At 43.4% G+C, this 23,443-nt stretch overlaps 1 protein-coding gene across 12 annotated transcripts in view; it reads left to right on the top strand.

Moving 5' to 3' along the window:
* The window catches only part of ESR1 (estrogen receptor 1), a 417,733-nt gene that overhangs the window by 132,354 nt on the left and 261,936 nt on the right, over positions 1 to 23,443 (top strand). For 6 of the 12 annotated variants that reach the window (XM_053222085.1, XM_053222082.1, XM_053222087.1 and 3 more), the window contains one exon: positions 18,765 to 19,286. In XM_053222085.1, the coding sequence (XP_053078060.1) occupies positions 18,835 to 19,286 (452 nt within the window). In that variant the 5' untranslated portion in view covers positions 18,765 to 18,834. The other 6 variants (XM_053222091.1, XM_053222090.1, XM_027056625.2 and 3 more) reach the window with 4 other exon arrangements.

Raw genomic sequence — 23,443 nt, 5'->3', positions numbered from 1 at the left:
TAACGAGCTATGAGACCATGATTCTATGTTGTCACTCAACCCATGAGGGCCTCTGTACCCAGTCTATGCAAAGAAAAGGTGTAATGGACGCACACAGTTCTGGACTGTACCGTGACCACAGACTTGTGGAATGAGACTTGCCCAGGCAGTAGGATTCAAGAACTCTGTTGTCAAATGATGTCTATGCGCTTCGTGCAAAAGGGTTATTCCCAGATCAATGTCCTTTTCGCGGGAGAAGAATCTTGGTGCAGGAAGGGTTGCAGAGAGCCCAAGATTGGAAGAGGGATGTCTACACCCCGTGCGTCTCACCCTCTGTGTGAATGGGCAGTGGGGAAGACTATAACGGTTTAGCTGGATGACCCCTAAGATCCTGTCCAGCCCTCACACCCTGTGGTTACCTGGCTCGTTCTCACGGCATGCTCACAATACTCCTGACTTTGACATGATTTTAAAGTCACAGGCTGTTCTAGATAACAGCTATTACAGAGGTGGTCGGTAGTGGTCTGTTTCCTGAGAGAATTTTCCTGACTCTGGCGGGGCCAGGACCAACGGACAAAGTCAGATGCTCTTTGCGAGCCCTGCGTGCCTGAGTCTCCTGTCCATCCTGCAGCAAGAGGCTGCCTTTTCTGCCCTTGATCTAGTTCCAGACGTGCTGCAGGCAGGGCGCTGTGCTGGAGGGCAGCCGTGCCACTGGGGCCTGGTGCTCTGTGAACTCAATATACCCTTTCTTCATTTCACCCTTGCTGGACTTGATTTAGGGAGTGGTTAATGAAAACACAGACCCCTGTCCCCTGCAGTTTTGTGTTTTTAATCAACGGCACTAACAAGCATACATACATACAAATGTTGCTGAAGGAGGCATTGTGGCTTTATACGAGGGTATAAACCTCTTTCTACGAAGGTATAAATGGAACCTCTTGGAGTGCCTCTTGTTGCCTTATTTAAAAAATCTGTAATTTGACAAGTGAAGAATTATCAAGACATTTTATTCTGCTGGACATCAGTGTATCCTTGAAAAGAAGTAGCAGATGTGTTGACTTCCTTGGCTTAGCCAATTTCACCCCAGTTGGTCTCAATGACCAGTTATGGAATCCATCTGTTCTATTTCTTGAAGGCCGTAGGGGAAAGGGGTGTGAGAAGCTTGAATTCCTTGAAGGACTGTAAATGTGACCGTTACACAGAAAAGTGGGTCTCATGGAATATAAGAGAGTATTCACTGTGCCTTTAAATATGTTCTGCGAGGCCAGCTGTTTCCCTGGATGAAATGCAAAGCAAATCTCAAGACTTTCTGGTCCCTTCCAAGTAATAAAGGACCTCCAGTCACTAATTAATACAACCAGTCCAATGTAAATATCAAACCGTGTGAGTTTCATTTACTGTCACATCTCTTCCCCTTTCCCAGTTCAGGCCTCAAACAAGCTTGCTGCACGAGCAGGGGAGAGGGCAGTTGGCCTCTTTTTCCGTTTTTCACATTTATTTCTCTTTGTGCATCTTGCCAGCTGAATGTTTGACCCCTGCAGGGTTCGGATGGGTGTGTCCAGAGCAGAGAAAAGGGGGGTGAAAATGCTGTGGTGAGCTGGTGTCATGCTTTCTAGGTCTGGCAGGTGTTAGGAGCTCCTTCACAGGTGTTTTTTTTTTTTCAATTAAAAAATTTTTTTTTAACAATTATTTATTATTGAGACACAGAGAGACACAGAGCATGAGCAGGGGAGGGGTAGAGAGAGGGGGAAGACACAGAATCGGAAGCAGGCTCCAGGCTCTGAGCTGTCAGCCCAGAGCCCGACGCGGGGCTCGAACTCACAAACTGCGAGATTATGACCTGAGCTGAGGTCGGTCGCTTAACCAACTGAGCCACCCAGGCGCCCGACAGGTGCTTTTGATACACGTCCCCCGCCCCAGCTCCTGGGATCTTTCACTTGTGGTTCCCTCCACAGGTAATATCACAGCCTCTGGCAGGTTATGGATGGTTCCTCCTCAGTCTCAGGTATCCACGAAGCACTTCCTGTTGAGGTCACCTGTCCCCTTTCAGGCTGTCCTCGTGGGCCGAATCCACATGGAACCTGCATTCGTTCTCTCCAGCAGTGGCCATCAGCTCCATGCTTCGCTTCCACAAACTTTGTGGGCAGAGCCCAGTCCCAACAGGACCGTCTGCCCTTGGCTTGTGTACAGAGTAGGGGGCCAGGTTCTCTTGTCCTTCAGATTTCCAAGTGCATCAGACCCACGGGGTCATTGTGTCTGCCAGTTCTCGGAAGACATTTTTCGAGTCTGTGTTGTGTTGCAGCCCCTTTTCAGGGCTTGGAATGAATGTGGGCATGTCCTACGTCTTCTGTCTGAGGAGGAGGGGGACACACAGCAAATTACTGTCTCTGAAAATCCTCGAATTTCCCAACTCCTGATCCTTTTATATCCTTGATGTGTGAGAGCAAAGAGTGAAATCTCCCTTGCTACCTTTTTCTTTTTCTCCCCCCAACACTGCATGGCAGCCTTAGGTTTCACTTTGAATTGTGGCATATAATGTTTAGGGACCTTAGCCCAACACTGTGACAAAATGGTTCCATTTTAACATTCTGTGTGTATATAGATATACATTCTGTTTGTATATAAATATAAAAATATATATATATTTGACCGAAACAACATGGTTCAGCTTTTCTAACCTGTTGACCATCAAATCACTTAATTCAGTTAATAAAAAGACTAAAATAAGGAGGCCAATCTTTCTACCACCAGGAGTCTCCATCACGTCATCCTGAACAGATTCCTGAACTTAGTCTCCACCTCCAAGGAGTTTATAATATTATTTAGAAAATTAGCCTTATGATTGAAGTTTCTGGGCCTAAATAAAAGACTGTATAAAGCTGGATATCATGAGATTTCCCCAAAATACCTATATAAGCAGCAAGTGCTCTTAACTGATAATGAAGAGTTCATGGTGATTGGGTAGAACCATCGCATCTGGTTGTGAATAGAGCACCTCTGAGCTAGCTGGCCTGTTGCTAAGTGTGTGTGGTGTTAGGGGCCCTCAGATCCATTCTATTCATTCCTCTTAACTTTGTCAGCCATGTAGTGAGCCTGTGGCCACTGGGCGATGTTGTTCCTGGGAGGTCATTAGGAGGAGAAGCCCACGCTGTGGATTGAGCTGGGACTTAAGAATTTCAGGGGAGACTTAGTGTACGTACCACAGACAGCTTATCTTGGTGTGGCTGAGACACTTGGAGACGTGTGGCTTTCAGGACATCTGCTGATCAGAACACGTATTCTCAGCCTATACTTCTTGAGGAATGGATATTGCTCAATATTTCAGATAGTAATAAACCCCTGGTAAATGCTATATGATTCAAAACGACAGGCAAAATGTCAAAGAAACCTTTTATCTACATGAAGCTAAAAAAGAAATGTGAGTAATGTCATTCATTCATTCATTCATTCATTCATTCATTCTCTTTCCCTATATTTACTGGGTACGAACAAGTGCCAGGCAGTGTGCTAGAGACCAAACAGGATCTCAAAATCTTGTAAGAAACACAGCACTACAACGATATGTGTGGTTCAAAGTGACAAATCCTGTAACAGTAGGTTGCCTACCTACTCCCCATGGAAGATTAAATCTAACTTGGTTAAATTCTTCATTTTAGATCTATGTACTTGTAATGTAAAAACACATTTTAAAAAATCTTAGGGGAAAAGGATGCTATCTTTAATGATAGCCCATTTACTTTCCTTTTAATGGATTTCTAAAAATTTGGAATAGAGTATATTTAACAATGGAAAGGAGGCTGAGTATTAAACTTCTTTGATGTCTATGCTATGGATCAGAAAACTTATAAATATGTAACAATAGAGTTTCCTTCCCATATAAAAACAATTACTTGGCTTCTTTTGCAAAAAATGAAAAATATGTAAATATTTTTATATAAATATGTAACCTCTTCTTTCCATGAAAAATACATTGAAGGTCACAATCATTGTTTTCCTATCTCTTCTTGGAACCCACAGTCTCCAAATCCAATGGTTGTACTTATTAATACAATATAAATGGAAAGACTAAAAGATATGATTAAGGAAATTTGGGTGATTCGTGGTTTCAACTTTACCGATAATTTTGTACATAGAGGGTTTCTAAATTAGATTGTAGACACATTTGCCATTTGAGTTCCAAGCATTTTATTTATTTACTTTTTATTAACATTTTCTTTAAATATTTATTTATTTTTGAGAGAGAGAGAGAGAGCGCGCGCGCGCGCAAGCATGAGCAGGGTAGGGACAGAGAGGGAGGGACACACAGAATCTGAAGCAGGCTCCAGGCTCTGAGCTGTCAGCACAGGGCCCAAACTCATGAGCTGTTGAGATCATGACCTGAGCCGAAGTCAGACGCTTAACTGATGAGCCACCGAGGTACCCCGAGTTTCAAGCATTTTAATTGTATATCAAAGCATCTAACACCTGATATCGATAGTCTGCCTCAGAATAGTTCTTTTTATTTTTATGGAAGCTGCAGTCTTTTTCCTGAGACGACAGCCACAATTTTGTCAACAATCTACCATTTATTTACAGAGGTTTAAAATCCGCTGATGGATGTTTACTTGTGCTGTACAATGCCTCAGTGGGAGTGACAGAAGGTGGTTTGCAATGGGTCTGAAAATGTAAAATAGTCAGAGCTGGCATTTCAACAATTCATTCCCAAAACACATTGGATTCATAAGTGAGTTTCTGTTTTCAAGTTTACATAGCTTGCTTCTGGTGTTAATGTTCTACTCCACACCTAAGGTGCCACTATGCATGGTTATTTTTTATCCTCACGGAAACAGTCATGATTTGTACTGAATTTCAATGATGTTGTGTTAAACCAACTGTCATTTTGGAATGGTTGTAAGCAAACCTTCAACAACAGCTCTTTATTTCATCGAAAACCTTTGGGCCACACAACTCTCCCCTTTATCACACTTCCCGTGACCTTTAATGCATTATTAGCTTGTGCTTCTGGGGCCCCAGTAATTATTAACTACTGGAAAAATAATGGTGAAAATTAACAAGTAGAACATGCATTTCCTATATCATTGCATTTAATCTGTGCAACAACCTTTTGAGGTAAGAATCATCCCAACTTTATAGATCGCAGACTTTAATTTGTTCAAATTCACCCAACCCCTACGTGGTAGGGCTAGTATTCCTACTAAAACATGTGAAAAGATGCTCAGTCTCACTGACTGTAAGAAAGTGCAAGTTAAAACTACATGCAGATGGGGTGCCTGGGTGGCTCAGTCGGTTGGGCGTCCGACTTCGGCTCAGGTCATGATCTCATGGTCTGTGAGTTCGAGCCCCACGTCAGGCTCTGTGCTGACAGCTCAGAGCCTGGATCCTGTTTCAGATCCTGTGTCTCCCTCTCTCTCTGACCTTCCCCCATTCATGCTCTGTCTCTCTCTGTCTCAAAAATAAATAAACGTTAAAAAAAAACTACATGGAGATACTAGTTTGAGAAAGATCAAAAAGTTCAAAGATCCACCATATTGGTGAGGGTGTGGGGGTACAAATTATACCGCCACTGTAGAGGGTGTTTTGGCAACATCTGCTAAGATGGATATTGCATGTATTTACATCCATGAGGATTGGCTGATTGTAGCATTGTTGATAATGGCAAAAGACTGGGCACAGACCTACTGGCTATTGATGGAGAACTGTTAAAATAAATTATGTTTCTTCCATGCAGTGGAATACTATGCATTCATAAAAAAAGAGGAAGATGTATCTGTAACAGAATAGAAAGCCATCCAAGATATATTATTAAAGAAAACAAAACACATGACAGAAAACAGGCTATATGCTACTGTTTGGATTTTTAAAAAAGACCGTGGGGGAGAGAGAGAGAGAGAGAGAGAGAGAGTGTGTGTGTGTGTGTGTGTGTGTGTGTGTAAAGGTGTGTTTTCTGTTTGCATGAACCATCTCAGGAAGGAAACTTTTATTTTTTATTTATTTATTTATTTGTTTAAAAGTTTATGTATTTTGAGGGAGAGCATGTGTGTAAGCAGGGAAGGGGCACAGAGAAAGGGAGAGAGAAACTCCATCAGGCTCCATGCTGTCCGCACGGAGCCTGATGCAGGGCTCGATCTTACCAGCCGTGAGATCATGACCTGAGCCAAAATCGGTAGGTGGATGCTTAATTGACTGAGCCACCCAGACACCCCTGGAAGGAAACTTTTAAAAACTGTTAACATCCTTTGCCTCCAAGGGGGAAATTGGTGAGTGGCAGGCACAAGTGAGAGGAAATCTCAAGATGTCTTCAAAAATAGCTTTGGCAGTTTAAAACAGAAACTGCATTATATACTTAAAATTTTATTTTCTTAAAAAAAACTTTTTTTAACGTTTATTTATTTTGAGAGAGAGAGACAGAGCATGAGAAGGGGAGGGGCAGAGAGAGAGGAAAACACAGAATCCCAAGCAGGCTCCAGGCTCTGAGCTGTCAGCACAGAGCTCGATGCAGGGCTCGAACTCACGGACCATGAGATCATGACCTGAGCTGAAGTCAGATACTCAACAGACTGAGCCACCCAAGTGCCCCTATATACTTAAAATCTTAAAGTGAAGTAATATCTATAAAGCATGTGATAGATACTCAGTTAACAGCCATCCGGATTTACCTTTGGCCTCTGACAAGGTTTAGAGATATCAGTAAAGAAATGAAGTCTAGAGAAAGGAGAAAGGATGTTTTGGGGACGATTTGAAGAAGAGTCCCCAAATTGGTGATCATGCTCATATTGCACTAGCTCAGAGTGAACAGAAATAATCCTCACCACCAAACCAGCTTACAGAGAGGTGGAGACAATCTGGTTTCCTTTGCCAACGTCTTTCCTCCCCACATACAGATTGGGGTGATAGGTGATGAAACTCCATCACGGCCACTGGGAATGAGGCCCCAAGGTGGTACAGGCTGGGACTCAGGAGGTTCTGGCTCAGACATTCTATGGAAATTCCTTTACACCATGTGAAGAGTATGAGGTTGTGAGTGCTCCTGGCCAGTCAGCAAATGCTAGATTACCCAAAACAATAACTCTGCCTGGCGGACAGAGATGTAAAAGGATGTTAAGGATATAGTAAGGGGTGGTTTAGGGTCAACTGGGAAACATTCATTTGAATGAATGCAGCATTTATTTTCAAGAATCAGTATGTCTAGGTTCATGAGCAAAACTCTAGTTTAATTGCTCTGATGCCCTCTGTGAAAAAGCTAAATTATCGTGTCACCGAGAGTCTGAGACCACATTTTTCATGAATAAAAGCCCATGGGAAGGGGATTGTCAGACTTAAACTTGAGATGTTTGACACAAGCATCTAGAACATGACTTTATTGCTCTAATGTTCCTCTCTCTCCAGCATCACAAAGGAGCAAAGAAGTAAATATTAGGTATTTGGAATGTTTCACCTTTGGTTTTCGTTTGGGAAAATGGTCATTCTCTCTGATTGGACTGTTGCCATGGAGCATGTCCTATGAAAGCCCTAACTTGGCCCCTAGGAACTGACTGTGATTGTTCATATTAGATGATTAATTGCTTATGCAAGAACAAAGACTATCCCTGTGAGGAGGAAGAGCATGTCTTTATCGTGGCACCTCAAGGGTTAACCAAGGAGTGGTTTGGGATAACTCATTTCCATTTCGAATTTTCAAACCTCTGGAGAAAGACAAGCACAGTACGCCATTTCTGAATACCTCCTCCCAGACCCTACACTCTGCTCTGCACTTTCATGCAGGAGCAGGAGTTTCATGCTCCTGCACTTCCACAAGGAGAGATTTCCTTGGTTTAATAAGGTTTCCTTTTTTAAAATTCAAATACCTGTATGTCAGGTAAGGACGGAAATTAGTACAATCAGATGCGTTTCTATAAACTGAAATTAAGACCTTGAGCAACCTGGAGTTTTGATAGCACCCTGGAGTTGGGAGGGTGAGGGAGGTGTTCAGCTTGAACTTGGGACACCTCACCAATACTTATATCTGGGTCTGGGACTGTTGTGTTGAGGAAGGAGTATCAATGACTGGGGCCATTGAAAAGGAAGGCGAGGGAGTTGAGGACACACAAGTAAGAAAGAACACATTGGCTGGGCAGACATTTTTTACGTTAGAATTCTGGATCGCAGTGGGGTGACCTACATTGATTAGGGCTGGCTGGCAAAGGTTTCAAAGAACAGAGAAGCTTACCAGCAGGTAAGGAAGAAGTAAACATGTATTAAGGACTGAAAATTAAGGGGAAGGGCAGGGTAGAGAAAAGGGGAGAAATTACAATTTGTACAGTTAGCCACTTAATAGCATTTGGCAGAAAAGTTTGTTGAATTACTATTTCTTTGTATTTGTAGTGCAAAAGCGGTTGGCAAATGTCACTGAGTGATGTATTTACTTGAGAACTGGCCAAAAGTTTGCCACTAAATTCTTCTAAATCGTTGAGTGTTTATAATGTTAGTTCTAATAATCTTTCCAGTTCTTTGAAGAGACTATGGGTTTAGGAAGGCTAGTATGTTTTGATCATTAAGTGGTTTTCTTGATGAGTAATGGGAAGGGTCTTTCCTTTAAGTCATTCAAATTGGATCCTCTTGATAGTTGAAATATATCAGATAAAGTAAAGCAATTTTTTTTTTTTTGGTTACAGGAATAATTGTTTGCAAGTTTGTACAATTTAACTGGTAGAAGAAGGATTTAAAGTTTTTTTTTGTTTGTTTGTTTGGTTTTTTATTTGTTTGACTGTTTTTAGCTAGAAAGTTTGATTCAAATTCTATGTCAGACCTAAATGGACTCTTTTCTGTGGAGTAATGGATTTGAGTAGCATAACTCATTTCTTCATGTTTTATAAGGCAAGTTATTTATCTGACCACAAGTTGTTTCAATGTTTTTAACTTATGTTCTCAAATCCTTCTCCCCATTTCTTTACCAGTGATTTGAGAACGTGGAAGCAGTCTTGTGTTTTCCAAAGAATTGGGGATTTCTAAGACTCTAAGAATAGCTCATCAAGCCACCAAGTTTATGTCTTAATTTGATTTATGTGATTCATGGCCCACATGAAGAGAAGAAAGAATGCATTATCCACTTGGTTATGCTGAGGTGGGGTAGAAACCCTCAATTTGAAGGTCCAGTTGCCAATCCATGTCCCCTAGCCATATGACCTTCTGCAAGTCTCCTATGTCTTTCTGGGTCTTGGTTTTCTTATAAATACAATGAAGAGATTGGGCTCAATAATCCATAAAGAGACCATTGATTCTAATAGCCTGTTATGTGTTAAGAAATCTTATTTGTTGGGGCGCCTGGGGGGCTCATTTGGTTAAGTATCTGACTTCAGCTCAGGTCATGATCTCATGGTTCATGGGTTTGAGCCCTGAGTTGGGCTCTGGGCTGACAGCTCAGAGCCTGGAGCCTGCTTCAGATTTTGTGTCTCCCTCTTTGTCTCTACCCCCTCCTTACTTGTTCTCTGTCCCTCTCTCTCTCAAAAAAAAAAAAAGCTAATTTGTTTAGAAAATATGAATCTGTTTCCAAAGTTTCTCCTAACTCTTGTTCTAAACCCTAGCCATTATGTTCATTCCTTTTGTGTTAGTTATTGAAAAGTCAGTTAACAATGCAAATGTGATATCTGGGAGGGGTTTAAGCATTCATTTTTTAAACAATATTTATTAGGGGCAAACTACACATCAGGCATTGTACTAGGTGATGGACTTATGACTTGGAAAAAGATAGCCTCTGTATGCTTTTTTTGAATTTATAGGTCAGTGGGAGGATACCACAAAATATACAGGAAATCCCAACAGCATAAAGGCTATAACTGGGGATGTTTAGGGAGGTATGGACATGTATAAGAGAAGCACCCATTAGGAAATCAAGGAAGCCATCCTCTTGGTGGCTGGGATGTCTCAAGGGAGACTTGGAGGATGGTTAGGAGTAAGTCTGATGAAACGGTGGGAAGAGGATTCCAGGGAGAGTAAATCACATATGTGACTTTTTGGACTTACACAGGAGCCAGAGGGTTAGAGAAACTTGAAAGGAATTCAATATGGCAGGAGCACAGTATCTGTAGGAGAGTGGGTGGGGACCCTAGAGAAATGAGGATAACAATTCGAGTTCTCTTACTGTGGAGAAAGATTACTCTTCCTGCAGTGTGAAGAATGGGCAGTGAAAGGAAAAGCCTGGAGGCAGGCTTGGAGAGAAGAGAGTGGCCTGAACATCATAAGATGGTCAGAAAAGAGAGTAGACTTAGAGCAGTCAGGGAGGTGGAAATAAGAAAGATTTGTGATGGGTCCAACCTAGAGAGTGAGAAAGAGGGGCAAGATTGAGGCTGGATTTTTTTGTTTACACAGTTACGTGAACAGCAGTGCCATTTGCTGAGCTAAGAGACAGAAGGTGGAGTTGGTCTGGGGAAAAAGAAAAGTTAATTTTGGACAAGTGGAGCTTCAAATGGCCAGTCCATAGTAGGTGCTCAATAAATATTTATTGAATAAATGAACATGCAAGTAAAAATGAGGTCTAGTAGGCTCTCTACTAGCTGGCTCTCCTAGCCAGCAAAAGATCTTGAATGGAGAGTCCCATTTTTAAGTCTTTAATGTAAAGATGAAACCTAAAACCCTAGGAATGATTGAGATCATCCAATGGAAGAAGTACAGAGAAGCAGGGGGGCCTAGGGGATGAACCTGGAGGAATATCAATCCCTGAGGGCAGACAGAGGTAGAGATGTTCTTGAAAGTGGCAGGGTAAGAGAGGTCATTAAATAGGAGTAAACACTAACCCCCTAGAGGTAAGTGTTGTGAAGGCAGAGATATTCCTTTTGCTTATATTTGGGTGACTGCTAGGGACAGAATTGTCTCTTCAAAATTCATATCTTGAAGCCCTGACCTCCAAGGTTAACTGTGTCTGGAAATAGAATCTTTAGGGGGTGATTAAGGTTAAATGAGGCTATAGAGTCCTAATCTAATAGGACTGTGGCCTTATAAGAAGAAGAGAGCACTTTCTCCGCTATGTGAGGACACAGGGAAAAGGCAGCCTTCTGAAAGCCAGGCAGTGAGCCCTCACTAGAATCTGACCTTGCTGTCACTCTCATCTCAGACTTCCAGCCCCCAGAAATGTAAGAAAATAAATGTCTGTTTTTAAGCCACTTAGTCTATGGTATTTTGTAACAGCAGCCTGAGCTAACTAGGGTAGTGTCCAACACTTAGAAATGGTCCTGGTAAATAGTAATTAGTCAACATTTAAAAAAATTGATATATAATTGACATAACATTGTATTATCAACATATTTTTCCGAGTCAACTGAATGAATGAGTCATTCCTTGGCAAACTCGTAAATACATCACTTCCTTGAGATAGTGTGATTATAAATGAAGAAGTTGGGAGAAGGGAGGAAGACTGGCTAGCATAGGGGTCTTGGGTACTTAGAGGGAGTGGGAAAGAGCCACTTTGCCCGATGAGTGAGGTGACAAAATGGGAAAAAAGACTTGAAAAGGCTCAGAATGCACAAATCTCTCTCTCTCTCTTTTTTTTTCATTTGGCTGCAACTTGGTTGATTACTAGGCATGTGTACATTTGTGTGTGTGTCTGTGTGTGTGCATGCATGTGTGCAAAGGTCCTCCTCAACATTAGATGGGACTATTTAATCAATGTGACTTTAGCTATAATCTGGATATTGCTCTTGACAGAGAATACCCCAAACTGGCAATGAGATTCCTCAAATACATAACAGATAAAGGGAGGAAAAGGGACACAGTGTAATAACCATTGGAATAATTGGAATTCTTTTATCATTCATGGCAATTACGGTGAAAGTACTTTCTAATGTGTCTTCTGCCATATGTGATATAAGTAAATTATCTAAAAAAGATTCTAGAATGTTTAAACAATCTTTTCAGGAAAATGTAAGGTGAAAGTTATTAAATTCTGTTAAATTCTGTTGAATCTGGTGAATTAAATATGAATCATTCACTGATTTATAATGAAGAGTAGCTATTCTGCCTGACAACCAAATATCCAAACTCTCTATCAGCTCCTGGGTAGAAAGCCAGGAAATGGCGTCTGAAGTCCCAGAATTTGTGAGATTAAGGATCTTGGATTTGATTCTGGGCTTATAAGTCATTTTTTTAAATACAAAATTTGGTTTTGGAATGACATGGGAAGAAAAGGCTGTTTAAGAACATGTTAAAGAATACGGATTCCACTTGGCCTCTTAGTAACTTGAATCTTTGCAGGCTTATGTAAAGTTTGTTACAATTAAAAAGGTCCATGCATAGGGTGTTAGGAAAATTCTGTGGCCTTGAAGGAGCTGAGCCCCAGGGAAAGACTTCTGACTGAGAGAAACCTAGCTCTGAACTTGGATGCCTTGGCAGAACTGCATTGCCCAGCACCAGGCTGGCTGTGTCATTGGCTGGAAATAGGGTATATGTGCTCCAGTTTGTAAGAGGTCACATTCTGGGCCAGGAGGCAAAATAAATCTATGGTGATAGATACCAGAACAGCGGTTGCCTGCAGGGGTTAGGAGTTGACTAGGGCGGGGCATGAAGGGGACTTTCTGGCGTGATAGAAACACTCCATGACCTCACTGAGGACATACCCATTTCTCTAAACTCATGTCTGAACTGGACATGGATGATATGTGCATTTCCCTGCATATAAGTTTTTCCTTATAAAACAAAAATCAAAGGTTAGTTGAGAAAAGTCTACAAGCTAATTAAAACCCATTAAAACAGGCTGAATTCTTTAAAATGAGCAAAACTACCCAACTGTGCACCGATGGATGAATGGATAAAGAAGATGTGGTATATAGATACAAGGGAGTATTACTCGGCAATCAGAAAGAATGAAAGCTTGCCATTTGCAACTATGTGGATGGAACTGGAGGGTGTTATGCTAAGTGAAATTAGTCAGTCAGAGAAAGACAAAAATCATATGACTTCACTCATAGGAGAACTTTAAGAGACAAAACAGATGAACATAAGGGAAGGGAAGCAAAAATAATATAAAAACAGGGAAGGGGACAAAGCATAAGAGACTCTTAAATATGGAGAACAAACAGAGGGTTGCTGGAGGGGTGGTGGGAGGGGGGATGGGCTAAATGGGAAAGGGGCGTTAAGGAATCTACTCCTGAAATCACTGTTGCACTATATGCTAACTAATTTGGATGTAAATTTAAAAACAAAAAACCCCCAAAAAAACCAGTCGCATCTTAAACTCACTGAGTTGTGCACATTAAATAAGTAGAGCTTTTTGTATGTCAATCATTCATCAATAAAGTGGCTTAAAGAAATAAAAAAAAATAAAATGAGCAAAACTAAAAAGGAAATTCGTCATTTTCCTTTAGAGGAAAATGGATGGTGTCAAATAAGTGCACAAAGACAAGCTCCCAAACAGAGCATTTTTAATCAAAATAATAATCAGTTTAGACATAGCTAGACCCTCATGTCTCAGAGTGAAGGAACCATTTTTAAAAAATGCTTATTTATTTTTGAGAAAGAGAAATAGAGCATGAGTGGGGTAGGGGCAGAGAGAGAGGGAGACACAGAATCTGAAGCAGGCTCCGGGCTCTGAGCTGTCAGCACAGAGCCCGATGTGCGGCTCAAACTCATGAACTGTGAGATCATGACCTGAGCCAAAGTTGGATGCTTAACCGACCGAGCCACCCAGGTGCCCCTCAAGGCACCATTTCTAGTACTATAAGCTGTTTTGGAAATATTTCCGCGTGTATTTTCTTTCATGTCTCTATTGTAGGAATCATGTTTTTATAAATGTAAAATGCTTTGAATAGAGCTGGAGAAGAAGCTATGTTCAGTCATAGTATTATCTGGTTATGAACTAAGAATTCAGAGCTCTCTTGTGAGTCATGCTGCTAAGAATTGTAGGCTTAATCTTCAAGACTGTATGAATTTGAATTTTGACTTTATGGCCTTGGTCGGTATGAGGATACAAAGATAATCTTTTAGCAAAACACTTGAAAATGGTAGAATGTTACATGGAAAGCTAGCTTTTAGAGATGGCTGGTGGATAAATTTGCTGTTACTTTTTTCTTTTAAGTATCTGGATTAATCAATTAGCCAGTATGTGATGACCTGATATGACCAGGCACAGTGCTAGGCACGCAGCGAATTCCCAAATAACTCTCGGCAGACTGTTCTCAAGGAGCTTCTCAGCAGGACAAGGGGATTAAACATACATATAAATAATTTGTTCAAGGAAGAATGTAATAAATGCATGAGAATACCACTGGCGTTCAATGGAGAGGAAATTCCTTTTAAAAAAGGAATCAAGGAAGACATTATGGGTGTGGTGGCATTTGGGCTGGGCCTTAAAGAAGAGCGTGCTTTCCCCTGACAGGGCAGCAAACGGGGGTTGTGGGCAGAGAGAATGTCATCAGGAAAGCTGTGAGTGTCGGAGCATAAGGGTTTTGTTGGGCTGCAGCACAGGCTACACTTTGGAGGAGATACACTAGGCAGGAGAAAGTCCTGAACTCCGGGGGAAGCTACGATCTGGGCAGAGGTACAGCCGGGTCATGAGAAGATGGGTCCTGAAGCAGTAAGGACCGAGGAAGTAAAAGGCGACAGAATCTAAGTAGAGGGAAGGAAGAGGCAGGCAGGTCTCTAGGAGGCTCTCCCAACAGGTCAGGTAATGCGGCTGAAGGAGAATGATGGAAGTGGGGGGACAGGGAGAGGCAGCAAGTCTAGAATGCTCAGCAACGTGGAAGACAAGAGAGGGAGGGACAGCCGTCACAGGAAACTGAGAGACCGTCGTTCGCCGACAGGAGGGACAGTGATGCTGTTCATAGGCCAGAGTGGAGAGGAACGTCATGTTTGTGGGAGAGAGGATGATGACTCATTTTGAGCAAGCCAGCAATGCCCAGGAGACGCTGGAAAAGTGAGTCTGGATGCACACTCAGTGGTGGAGTTGGAGAAAGAGACGTGGCCCTTCTTCACCCACAAGTACCTGTAAGTCACGGCAGCGGGTGAGCATGTCCAGCGTGACAGTGTGGAGAGTGAGGGAAGAGGAGAGAGCTGGGAGCTAGCCGGACTGTGAGGTTGTTTGCCAGAAACACTGAAAGAAAATTGGCAAGGTGCCGGACCTCCCCCAGCCCTGTCCCCAAGCCTAGGAGATGGACCAGGAAGAGGAAAGAGAATGCTGGAGAGAAAGCATTCAAGAAAACTGCTTTTAGAGGACTAACCCTGATTGCTGGTCTCAGAATAATCAAAGCCTATGATTATTTGCAGATTCCCCTCCCTCTCTTCCTCTTTTTTTTCCCTTCTTTCTTTCTTTTCTCCCCTCCTTCCTTCCCTTCTTCTTCCTTCCTTGCACGTTCTTGTTTTATTTTGGACTGGCCTACGGCATGGGTGGCCACTGTTGACCTAAGGAGGAGTTAGGATTCACCACTGTCACCTACAAAGGGGTAACTGTCTTTTCAATATTTGTCTTTACAGCTGATTGTGGAGGAGGAAGAGCATCTCTGCCTCACAGTTGTAACACTTTGGGTCTGTTAAAGCATGACGCATATATTTGCGATGTGACAACATTAACATTTTTCTAACTCTTTTTATACAACTTTTTACTTCTTTGTACTGCTCTCAAGAGCCACTCATAATATCTTGGTAACTGCATGAGATCCCAGGGCCAGAGACTGGCCACTCCTGGCATTGTGATTAGAGTCATTTAATACCCAAGGCCATGACTAACGTCTGGCAACAAAAGCTCCTCTAGGTGTCACATGTCCTGGGACCTTGGGTGAGGGCAAAAAGGGAGCACCTTATTATTGTGAGTCAGTACCATGGTCAAGAGAAAAGTCGAGGACCAGGCGGGTCCATCCAGGGCACCGCTGAGAAGTGACAGACCCTCACCACAATTAATACCCGTGCAACCAGAAAGCCTAAAATCAGTTTCAAGTAGCGATACCCACCTTTGTCTTATCTTCATACGCAGGCTTTTAATAATATATATCTATTTTTTTTGTATGTTTACAGAAAGCAGTCAACTGAGCTATTCGTGGAAAGGTTTGTGGGTTTGGTTAACGAGGTGGAGGAGTATTACATTTCAGCTGGAAACACATCCCTAGAATGCCAAAACATTTATTCCAAAGTCTGGATTCCTGGTGCAATCGGAGGCACACGGCAATAGTGTGTCTGTTCGGAGGCTGGGGCGGGGGCGGTGGGGGGGGGGGGGCTGGGGCCAGCAAAGCATTTGATCCGAGCGTATTCCAGAAGGCTTTTATTGTTAAATTACATTCTTCAGGAAAAACCGCCCATGTCACATTTTGTAAACTTGATATCCATACACTTTTGACTGGCATTCTATTTTAGCCATAAGCCTATGATTTACAGCAAGCCTGTTTTCCCTCTTGCTTAGGGTGGCAGCAGAAAGCTTGGGGCGCTCTCCGGGCTCCAAGGATGAGGAGCAAAAGGCGCCCGGGTTTTGCTTCTCCCCAGTAACGCTGACCCTGGCTGTGCCACTCTGCTGTCAGGGAGCAGACAGCAAGCTTCTCCTCACTCCCCCCTGCCATCCATCCAGCTGGGTGCAGCAGCTCGGGCTGCCGTGCCTGCCGGGAGGGGCTGCCAAGTGCCCTGCCTACTGGCTGCCTCCCGAATCCCTGCCATTGCACACACAAACACATCCACACACGCTCTGCCTCGCTCACACACGGAGCTACACGCACACGCGAGCGCATTCCTCCCTTCATTCTCTGTCTCAGCCCCTGACTTCCACAAGCCCATGGAACATTTCTGGAAAGACGCTCTTGATCCAGCAGGGTAGGGTTGTTTTGATTTCTGTCTTTGTAGCTTTAGCATTTTGAGAAAGCAACTTACCTTTCTGGCCAGTGTCTGTATCCCAGCAGGGAGATGAGGATTTGCTGCTTTCAGTTGGTTTCTGTGTGTATCTCCTTTTCCTTCCAGGACTTGTAGGATTCTTTGTGTGATTTATGTATAATTGGGTGGGTACTGATTTTTAAGAGCCCTATGAAGTGCTTTTGCATGTGTTTAAAAAAGACATTTGAAAATTGGAAGTGTGATTTATGGAAACGAAATCATCTGTAAAAAAATTGCTTTGGAAAGTAATGGTTGCTGGCCATAAAGAGACATATCTGTGATTCACCTAATGTGTTTTTAACCCTTTCTTTGCCTACAATCTATGGCTATTGATGCTAAGCTCAATTTCGTCTTCATATTAAACTAACTACATCTTCATATTGTCCAAAAATCGTCTGTCTGTTCTTGTAAGAACTAGGTAAAATGTGTACTTATTAGTATTAAAAAAAAAAACAAACCAAAAACCACCTACTCTTAGTAACAGCAACCTTGGCATTTATCTGTGCCACGAACATTTTGTTGGGTACTCTGTTGGGTGTTTGGAATAGCAGTTAAAGCAAAGCATTGATGATCATATCAGGTAGTTGTATCAGAGTCTATTAGGCTGGGGCAAAGGAAGTTTATCATAAAGTATAAATTACCGAGGATTGTGGGTGCACAATATATTACCCATATCTTTTGTGTGGTGTATACAGATATATATGTTGTTTGTGTGTGTATGCTTAGATTTTAATTCAGTTACAAACTTTTTTTCTATTTCTTTTTCATCTGAATATTTGATTCTGCATAGCCTAGCCGAAGTGAACGGAAAAGGTCCAGTTGTAGGACTAAAGAACAGAAATGTAGTATTGCATGTCAAAATTTGTTGGTTAGACCACCAGTGTAACATAGTGGCCAAAGAGTTGGTTAATGAATTGAGGTTACATTTCGTATGAAAAGGTCACATTTCATATTCAACTTTCTGAAGTTTTGGTTGCATAACCTGTGGAAGACACGAACACCCATGTGTGCCTAACCAGAGGTTTTTGTGAATCATCGTTCACATGAGAATTCATAATGGGAGCAAGTACAGTACTGTGGTCCAACACAAACATGCAAGCCAGGCTGGGAGCATCTCAGAAGGTCCTGGCTAGAAGACCACTCTGGGGCAATTCTGCAGATGAGGAAACTGAGGTCTGGCACTGTGCTTCTGATGGCAGAGTGCAGCTCTTCCTGTAGGTACACCTTTGAATCTGCGTCCCCCTTCCCTCCCCCCCCCCCCCAGATGTCTCCTCTCAGTGCCTGCAGCTGCTAAATATAGCTGTCTGTGGCTGGCCGCACATGCAACCGCACACCCCATTCTATCTGCCATATCTCAGTTACAGAGTGGCCCTCCCCAGGGTCATTCTATGTACACACTACATATTTCCAGCCAACTAGGAGAGTGAATCAAACAGAAAGAGAGACAAACAGAGATAGAACGAAGTCTGGCTTGGGGCACATAAGGCAGCACCGGACAGAAAGCCGGCCCCTGGATTAGGCTCGCGAGTTTGTTTTAAACCTCGTGTTCCCTGGGCCACCTTTAGGAGATCCCGCTGCGTCCCCCCCGCCCTGTCCTCCTCCTGCAGTGAAATTTAACCTCCAACCCGCAGCGACAAGTAAAGTAAAGTTCAGGGAAGCTGCTCTTTGGGCTCGCTCCAAAACGAGTTGCTGCCCGGAGTGATGTTTAAACCAATGTCAGTGCAAGGCAACAGCCCCTGGCCGGCTTCCAGCACCTTTGTGATGCATACGAGCGCGGGAGACCGGTACTTAAAGTTGGAGACTCGAAGCCCGGGAGTTGGCTGAGCGCGCTCGCGCCGGGCTGCACTTGCTCGCGTCTGGCCGCCGGGCTCCGCGGCGCGGGACGGGCTGGCTCCCGGGGCAGGGCCAGAGCTCGCTTCGCGGTGGGACATGCGCTGCGCCGCCTCTAACCGCGGGCTGTGCTCTTCTTCCAGGTGGCCGGTCGGCTGCTGAGCCCTCTGCCGCGCGGGGAGACCGTGTGCGCCTTGCCCACGGCCACTGACCATGACCATGACCCTCCACACCAAAGCGTCTGGAATGGCCCTGCTGCATCAAATCCAAGGGAACGAGCTGGAGACCCTGAACCGCCCGCAGCTCAAGATCCCCCTGGAGCGGCCCCTGGGCGAGGTGTACGTGGACGGCAGCAAGCCCGCCGTGTACAACTATCCCGAGGGCGCCGCGTACGACTTCAACGCCGCGCCCGCCGCCTCCGCGCCGGTCTACGGCCAGTCGGGCCTCGCCTATGGCTCCGGGTCCGAGGCGGCGGCGTTCGGCGCCAACGGCCTGGGGGGCTTCCCGCCGCTCAACAGCGTGTCTCCGAGCCCGCTGGTGCTGCTGCACCCGCCGCCGCAGCTCTCGCCCTTCCTGCACCCCCACGGCCAGCAGGTGCCCTATTACCTGGAGAACGAGCCGAGCGGCTACGCCGTGCGCGAGGCCGGTCCTCCCGCGTTCTACAGGTACCCGCGCCGCGCGCCGCACCGCGCCGCGCCACGTCGGGGTGGCCCGCCGCGCGCCCGGCGGTCGGGAGGGAGGGAGGGGCCGCGCCGCCGGGAGCTCGCCGGAGGCCGCAGGCTGCGGGGCCGAAACCCGGCAGCCCGGCCGCAGGGGCTGCGGGACGCGCGGCCCGACCCGGGTCGGGGGGCGGCGATGGTTTGTAGATCTTGGTTCCAGAGCCAAGTTCTCTCGCTTGGCAGCTTAAAGAAAATGCTGTTCTCCACCCCCTACCATCTGCGTAAGAGGCAGCTCCGAAAACCCGTGGGCTTCCTAACTCATTTTGGAAAATCGTGTAAAGCGGCAGTTATTTGTTGGGGGAAACACCTCAAAGCAAAAACAAAACAAAACAAAACACCCACAACAAAAACCCCAGCAACGCTCTTGGAGCCTAGTCAATGTCCTGCTTTGGTATTTAAGGCTAGAGGTGTTTGGGGTTAGCGGAGCTCCGAGTTTAATTTATTACTACTGTTATTTGCAATTATTTTTTTAATGTGCTAGCAAAATTTCCTTTCATCTAGAATTTCGGATTAGAAATATGCACGTTACTATTATGGTGAGGATGATTTTTGTTTGTTTGTTTTAGCAAGCAATTCCCAGCACCTACTTTCTCCCCCTTCCTCTCCATCCCAAGTTCAAGGGCTTTTGGATTGAATTGTGCTCCTCAGATGAGCACTAGAAGAATTGAATGAGTCTTAACAAGTTTCTGATTTCTGAGTTATCTGGCTGGGTCAGTGTTGGAGCAGATTGCTGGCGTATGACTTCTGACAGTCGAAGATTTATAGGTGTCTTGTCAGTTTACAACATGTGGCATCAAAGAGCATTTTGAAATAACTCTTCTAGCTAAGTTACATCTCCGGCCTACAGGGCAGAGAATGCCGCCCCCCCCCCCCCCCCACCTCCCCAGTGGTGTGCGGGCTCAGGTGGGTTCTGTGCCTTTCAGTCTGTAGAAGGGGTGTGAGCATTCCAGGACATGCAGTAACACATTTGTGACTTAAGTGGCCAGTGTTTTGTGTCTTTATTCTCCCCCACCCCCACCCCCATCCCCAGGATTATACTTTTCTCCCTTCTCCCATTCCCCTTTGACAGTTTCTCTGTTCTCTTTATGATGGATCTGGGAAGGGCTTAGGTGGGTGACTCTGATGAACACCTGTGCCCTAGCCACCCAAGGCCAGCTAGACTCTGGAGCGGGTTTGGAAGGCCTCAGGGTGCCCACATGGCAGGGTACTAAGTTAGGCACAGACTGCAGACTGTTGTCTGGACTGGCCTCCTGCCCTCACCTGGACCCTTGTGCATTGCAAGCCGTAGACTGTTTTCTATTCAGTGTTCTATTTCCAGAGATATTCATAGCAGAAGAAACAGGAGGAAGGCACAGTTTGGCCCCAGATGATACTGAAGGGCATCCTCTTGGGGTATCTGAACACACCCCCTATCCTTCAACCTTCTCAAAAGACTTTAGAGCATCCCACAGCCAGAGAGGTTCAGACTGAATTGTTACTTAAAAGACAAAGAATGAACAAAACTTTAAAAAGGTGGCGTATTTCGAATTAATTTTACTTGTTTTAATTCAGGGTTAAAATGGAAAGAGAAAGAATCTCTTTCCTTTTTTTTTTTTTTTTAAGTGTTAGAACAAAATATAACGATTAAGTCTTATTCTCACAACCTTTTAAACTCCTCAATGTGAAGGAAGGCACTGGTATGATGTGAATTCCATAACCTTCTGGTGGACTCCAGAAACTATTTTCCTCTCCATTTAATTTTCAGTTCTTTTATTGCAAATTAATCCTACTGAATTCAATGGGCACTAATGAGACTGCTCCTTGGTGGATTATTTACTGCCTTGCTACTAATTACAAAGTGAGCATGGTCACATAAAGAGGGGACCACATTTTATTCAGAATTGTTCATCATCCCAGTGGCAAATAATATCACTATGATATGCCCCATCTTAAACTTTTTGCATTGGATGATATTCAGATATGTTTGGAATAGTGAAAAAAAATGACACGGAACTTTAATAATGAAGTAAAAACTCATACACGTTGGATTCCATGTGGAAACTCCGTTTTAGAATGATTTTTTTCTTTGTAGTTTATTTCCTATAACGTCCTTGGTTTGAATGCTGCCTCTCAGGAACCAGGGCAGAAGAGACGACTTTATGCAGGTGTTGTTTCAAATGGACAGATGTTATTTAATATTTTTACCCTCTCAGTTTTCGTGTTTGAATAACTCTGGGTACAAAGAATTGACCAGGCTTTTGTAGAAACTGTCTCTTGTCTTCAGTAGTTTCCAAAGTTTTGGGAGTTGAAAGCAGTGTTTTGAAACTGCTTGTCATAACCCCGGGGATCATGAAATCAGTTTAGTGATTCCAGAGCATTTTTTCTTAAGGAATAAAATAGAAAAGAATATCACAAAAGATATCAGAGTGCATGATATTTAGTAAGGGTGGGTTTTGTTCTGGAAAATTTGTTTTAATTATATATGCTTGTATGAGCCGACTATGATGTAAAATATTTCTTGCTGTGGAAGTTTGAAAGTTAGTGGCCTAACGTGTTACGATCAGTAGAGACAAAAAATTAGGGTAAGTGGTTGGTCGTTTTAGCTACACAAACCAAAAAGCTATTTAAATTGTCTTTATTTTATTCCCCCCCTAGAAGTTAGCTGGTGTCTTCAGGTCAGTTAGATGAAGCTTTACTATTTGTGATTCTTAACTTTTCTATTTGTAAAATGGTGCTGTCATGTGGATTGTCCCGCCGAATGTCCCGCTGGGATGTTCAGAGAATTTATGTGAAGTTCACATCATTTAGCATGAAGATATTATGGTTACTTTCTTCTAGGGGCCACAATATGCAGCCGTATCGATCTATAGAGGAATGTAACAGATAAAACTGCCCTGGGCATACAATAATGTGAGAAAGATGGTCACGCGTCCCAACCAATTGTTGAGAGGGAATATATTTGTAAACAGGCAGAGCTGTGACTTTGCAAGATGTGTCTTACCTGAAATTTCATAGGGAAGGCAACTGGGAGTCATCTCAGCCTCCGTTCTTTATAGTGTTCAAACAACCTAGGAGGTTTGAATAAAACTAAAGGTGAAATATAATTATATCCACCTTGTTTTTAAAAATTCAGGTTAAGTCTTTAGTGCTCCGCATTCATTTCAGTTTTACTACTCAATATTCTTAAAGGCTCAACGTTGCCCCCGCTTCTTCCCCAAAACTTAGCAAACACACCGATTTTTTGCATCAGAGTCAATGCCCAGTAATTGGTATGCTGGCTGTGTGCATATTTTGAGTGAATAGTATGTACTTTGGTGATCATTTAAAACTATTTCTCAACTTCGAATAAAGCTCATTTCTAGGGAGAGATTTGAAGAGCTAATTTTCAAGTTTCCAATAATTCTTTCCTTGTATTTAGGTGATATTTTAGGACCCTTTATATCTGTTCTCATTTTATTCATTTAAGTTGTTATTGTTTACCTGACACTTTGCGCTGGTCTAAGAATAGTTGAAGGAGCCACATACTGCCTCGAGAATGAGTGGATTTTAGGTTGAAAGCAGAATCACATCTTGAATGCCCATTTCATTTTCACCTACTCCATGTGGCTTGTACCTGTTTGGTAGAAAGCCTCTGAGAGATAATTGCCACTTATTCTAATCTGCTTTCTCGCACTCAGTTAATTTGGATCCTTGGATGGCTTTTGTGAATATATGTATTTCGGATGGGACATTCAGGATTTGGGAAGATCCCGGTTTAGCGTTTTGGTTTCCAATTGTTTTAAGACTATAAAAGAAGGGGGCAGGGGTCAAGAAAACAATGGCGGGAAACATACACATCAGGAGAAACTATACAAGATGGCAAACTTTCTGTTAATGATAAGATATTAATAATTTTGTCAGGTGGGATAATATATATGAAAGCAGTGCATAAACTATCCAAGAGTTCAATATTGTATTATTTCTTTCACCCAGTAATATTCATTCTGGTGCTTTTGCAAGCTAAAAGATAGTAGGAAAGGACAAATTTAAGTGGCCAGGAGTTGCACTGCAAATATAAATTAATGGTAATGTGAGATAATTTTCCTGTGGAAGTCAAATTTAAATAAAATCCTTATCACCATCCG

This window comes from Acinonyx jubatus, chromosome B2 (genome assembly GCF_027475565.1).
Source record: "Acinonyx jubatus isolate Ajub_Pintada_27869175 chromosome B2, VMU_Ajub_asm_v1.0, whole genome shotgun sequence".
Classification (NCBI taxonomy): domain Eukaryota; kingdom Metazoa; phylum Chordata; class Mammalia; order Carnivora; family Felidae; genus Acinonyx; species Acinonyx jubatus.
The sequence above is the reverse complement of the archived record's forward strand: the minus strand, read 5'-3'. Positions and strand labels throughout refer to the sequence as shown.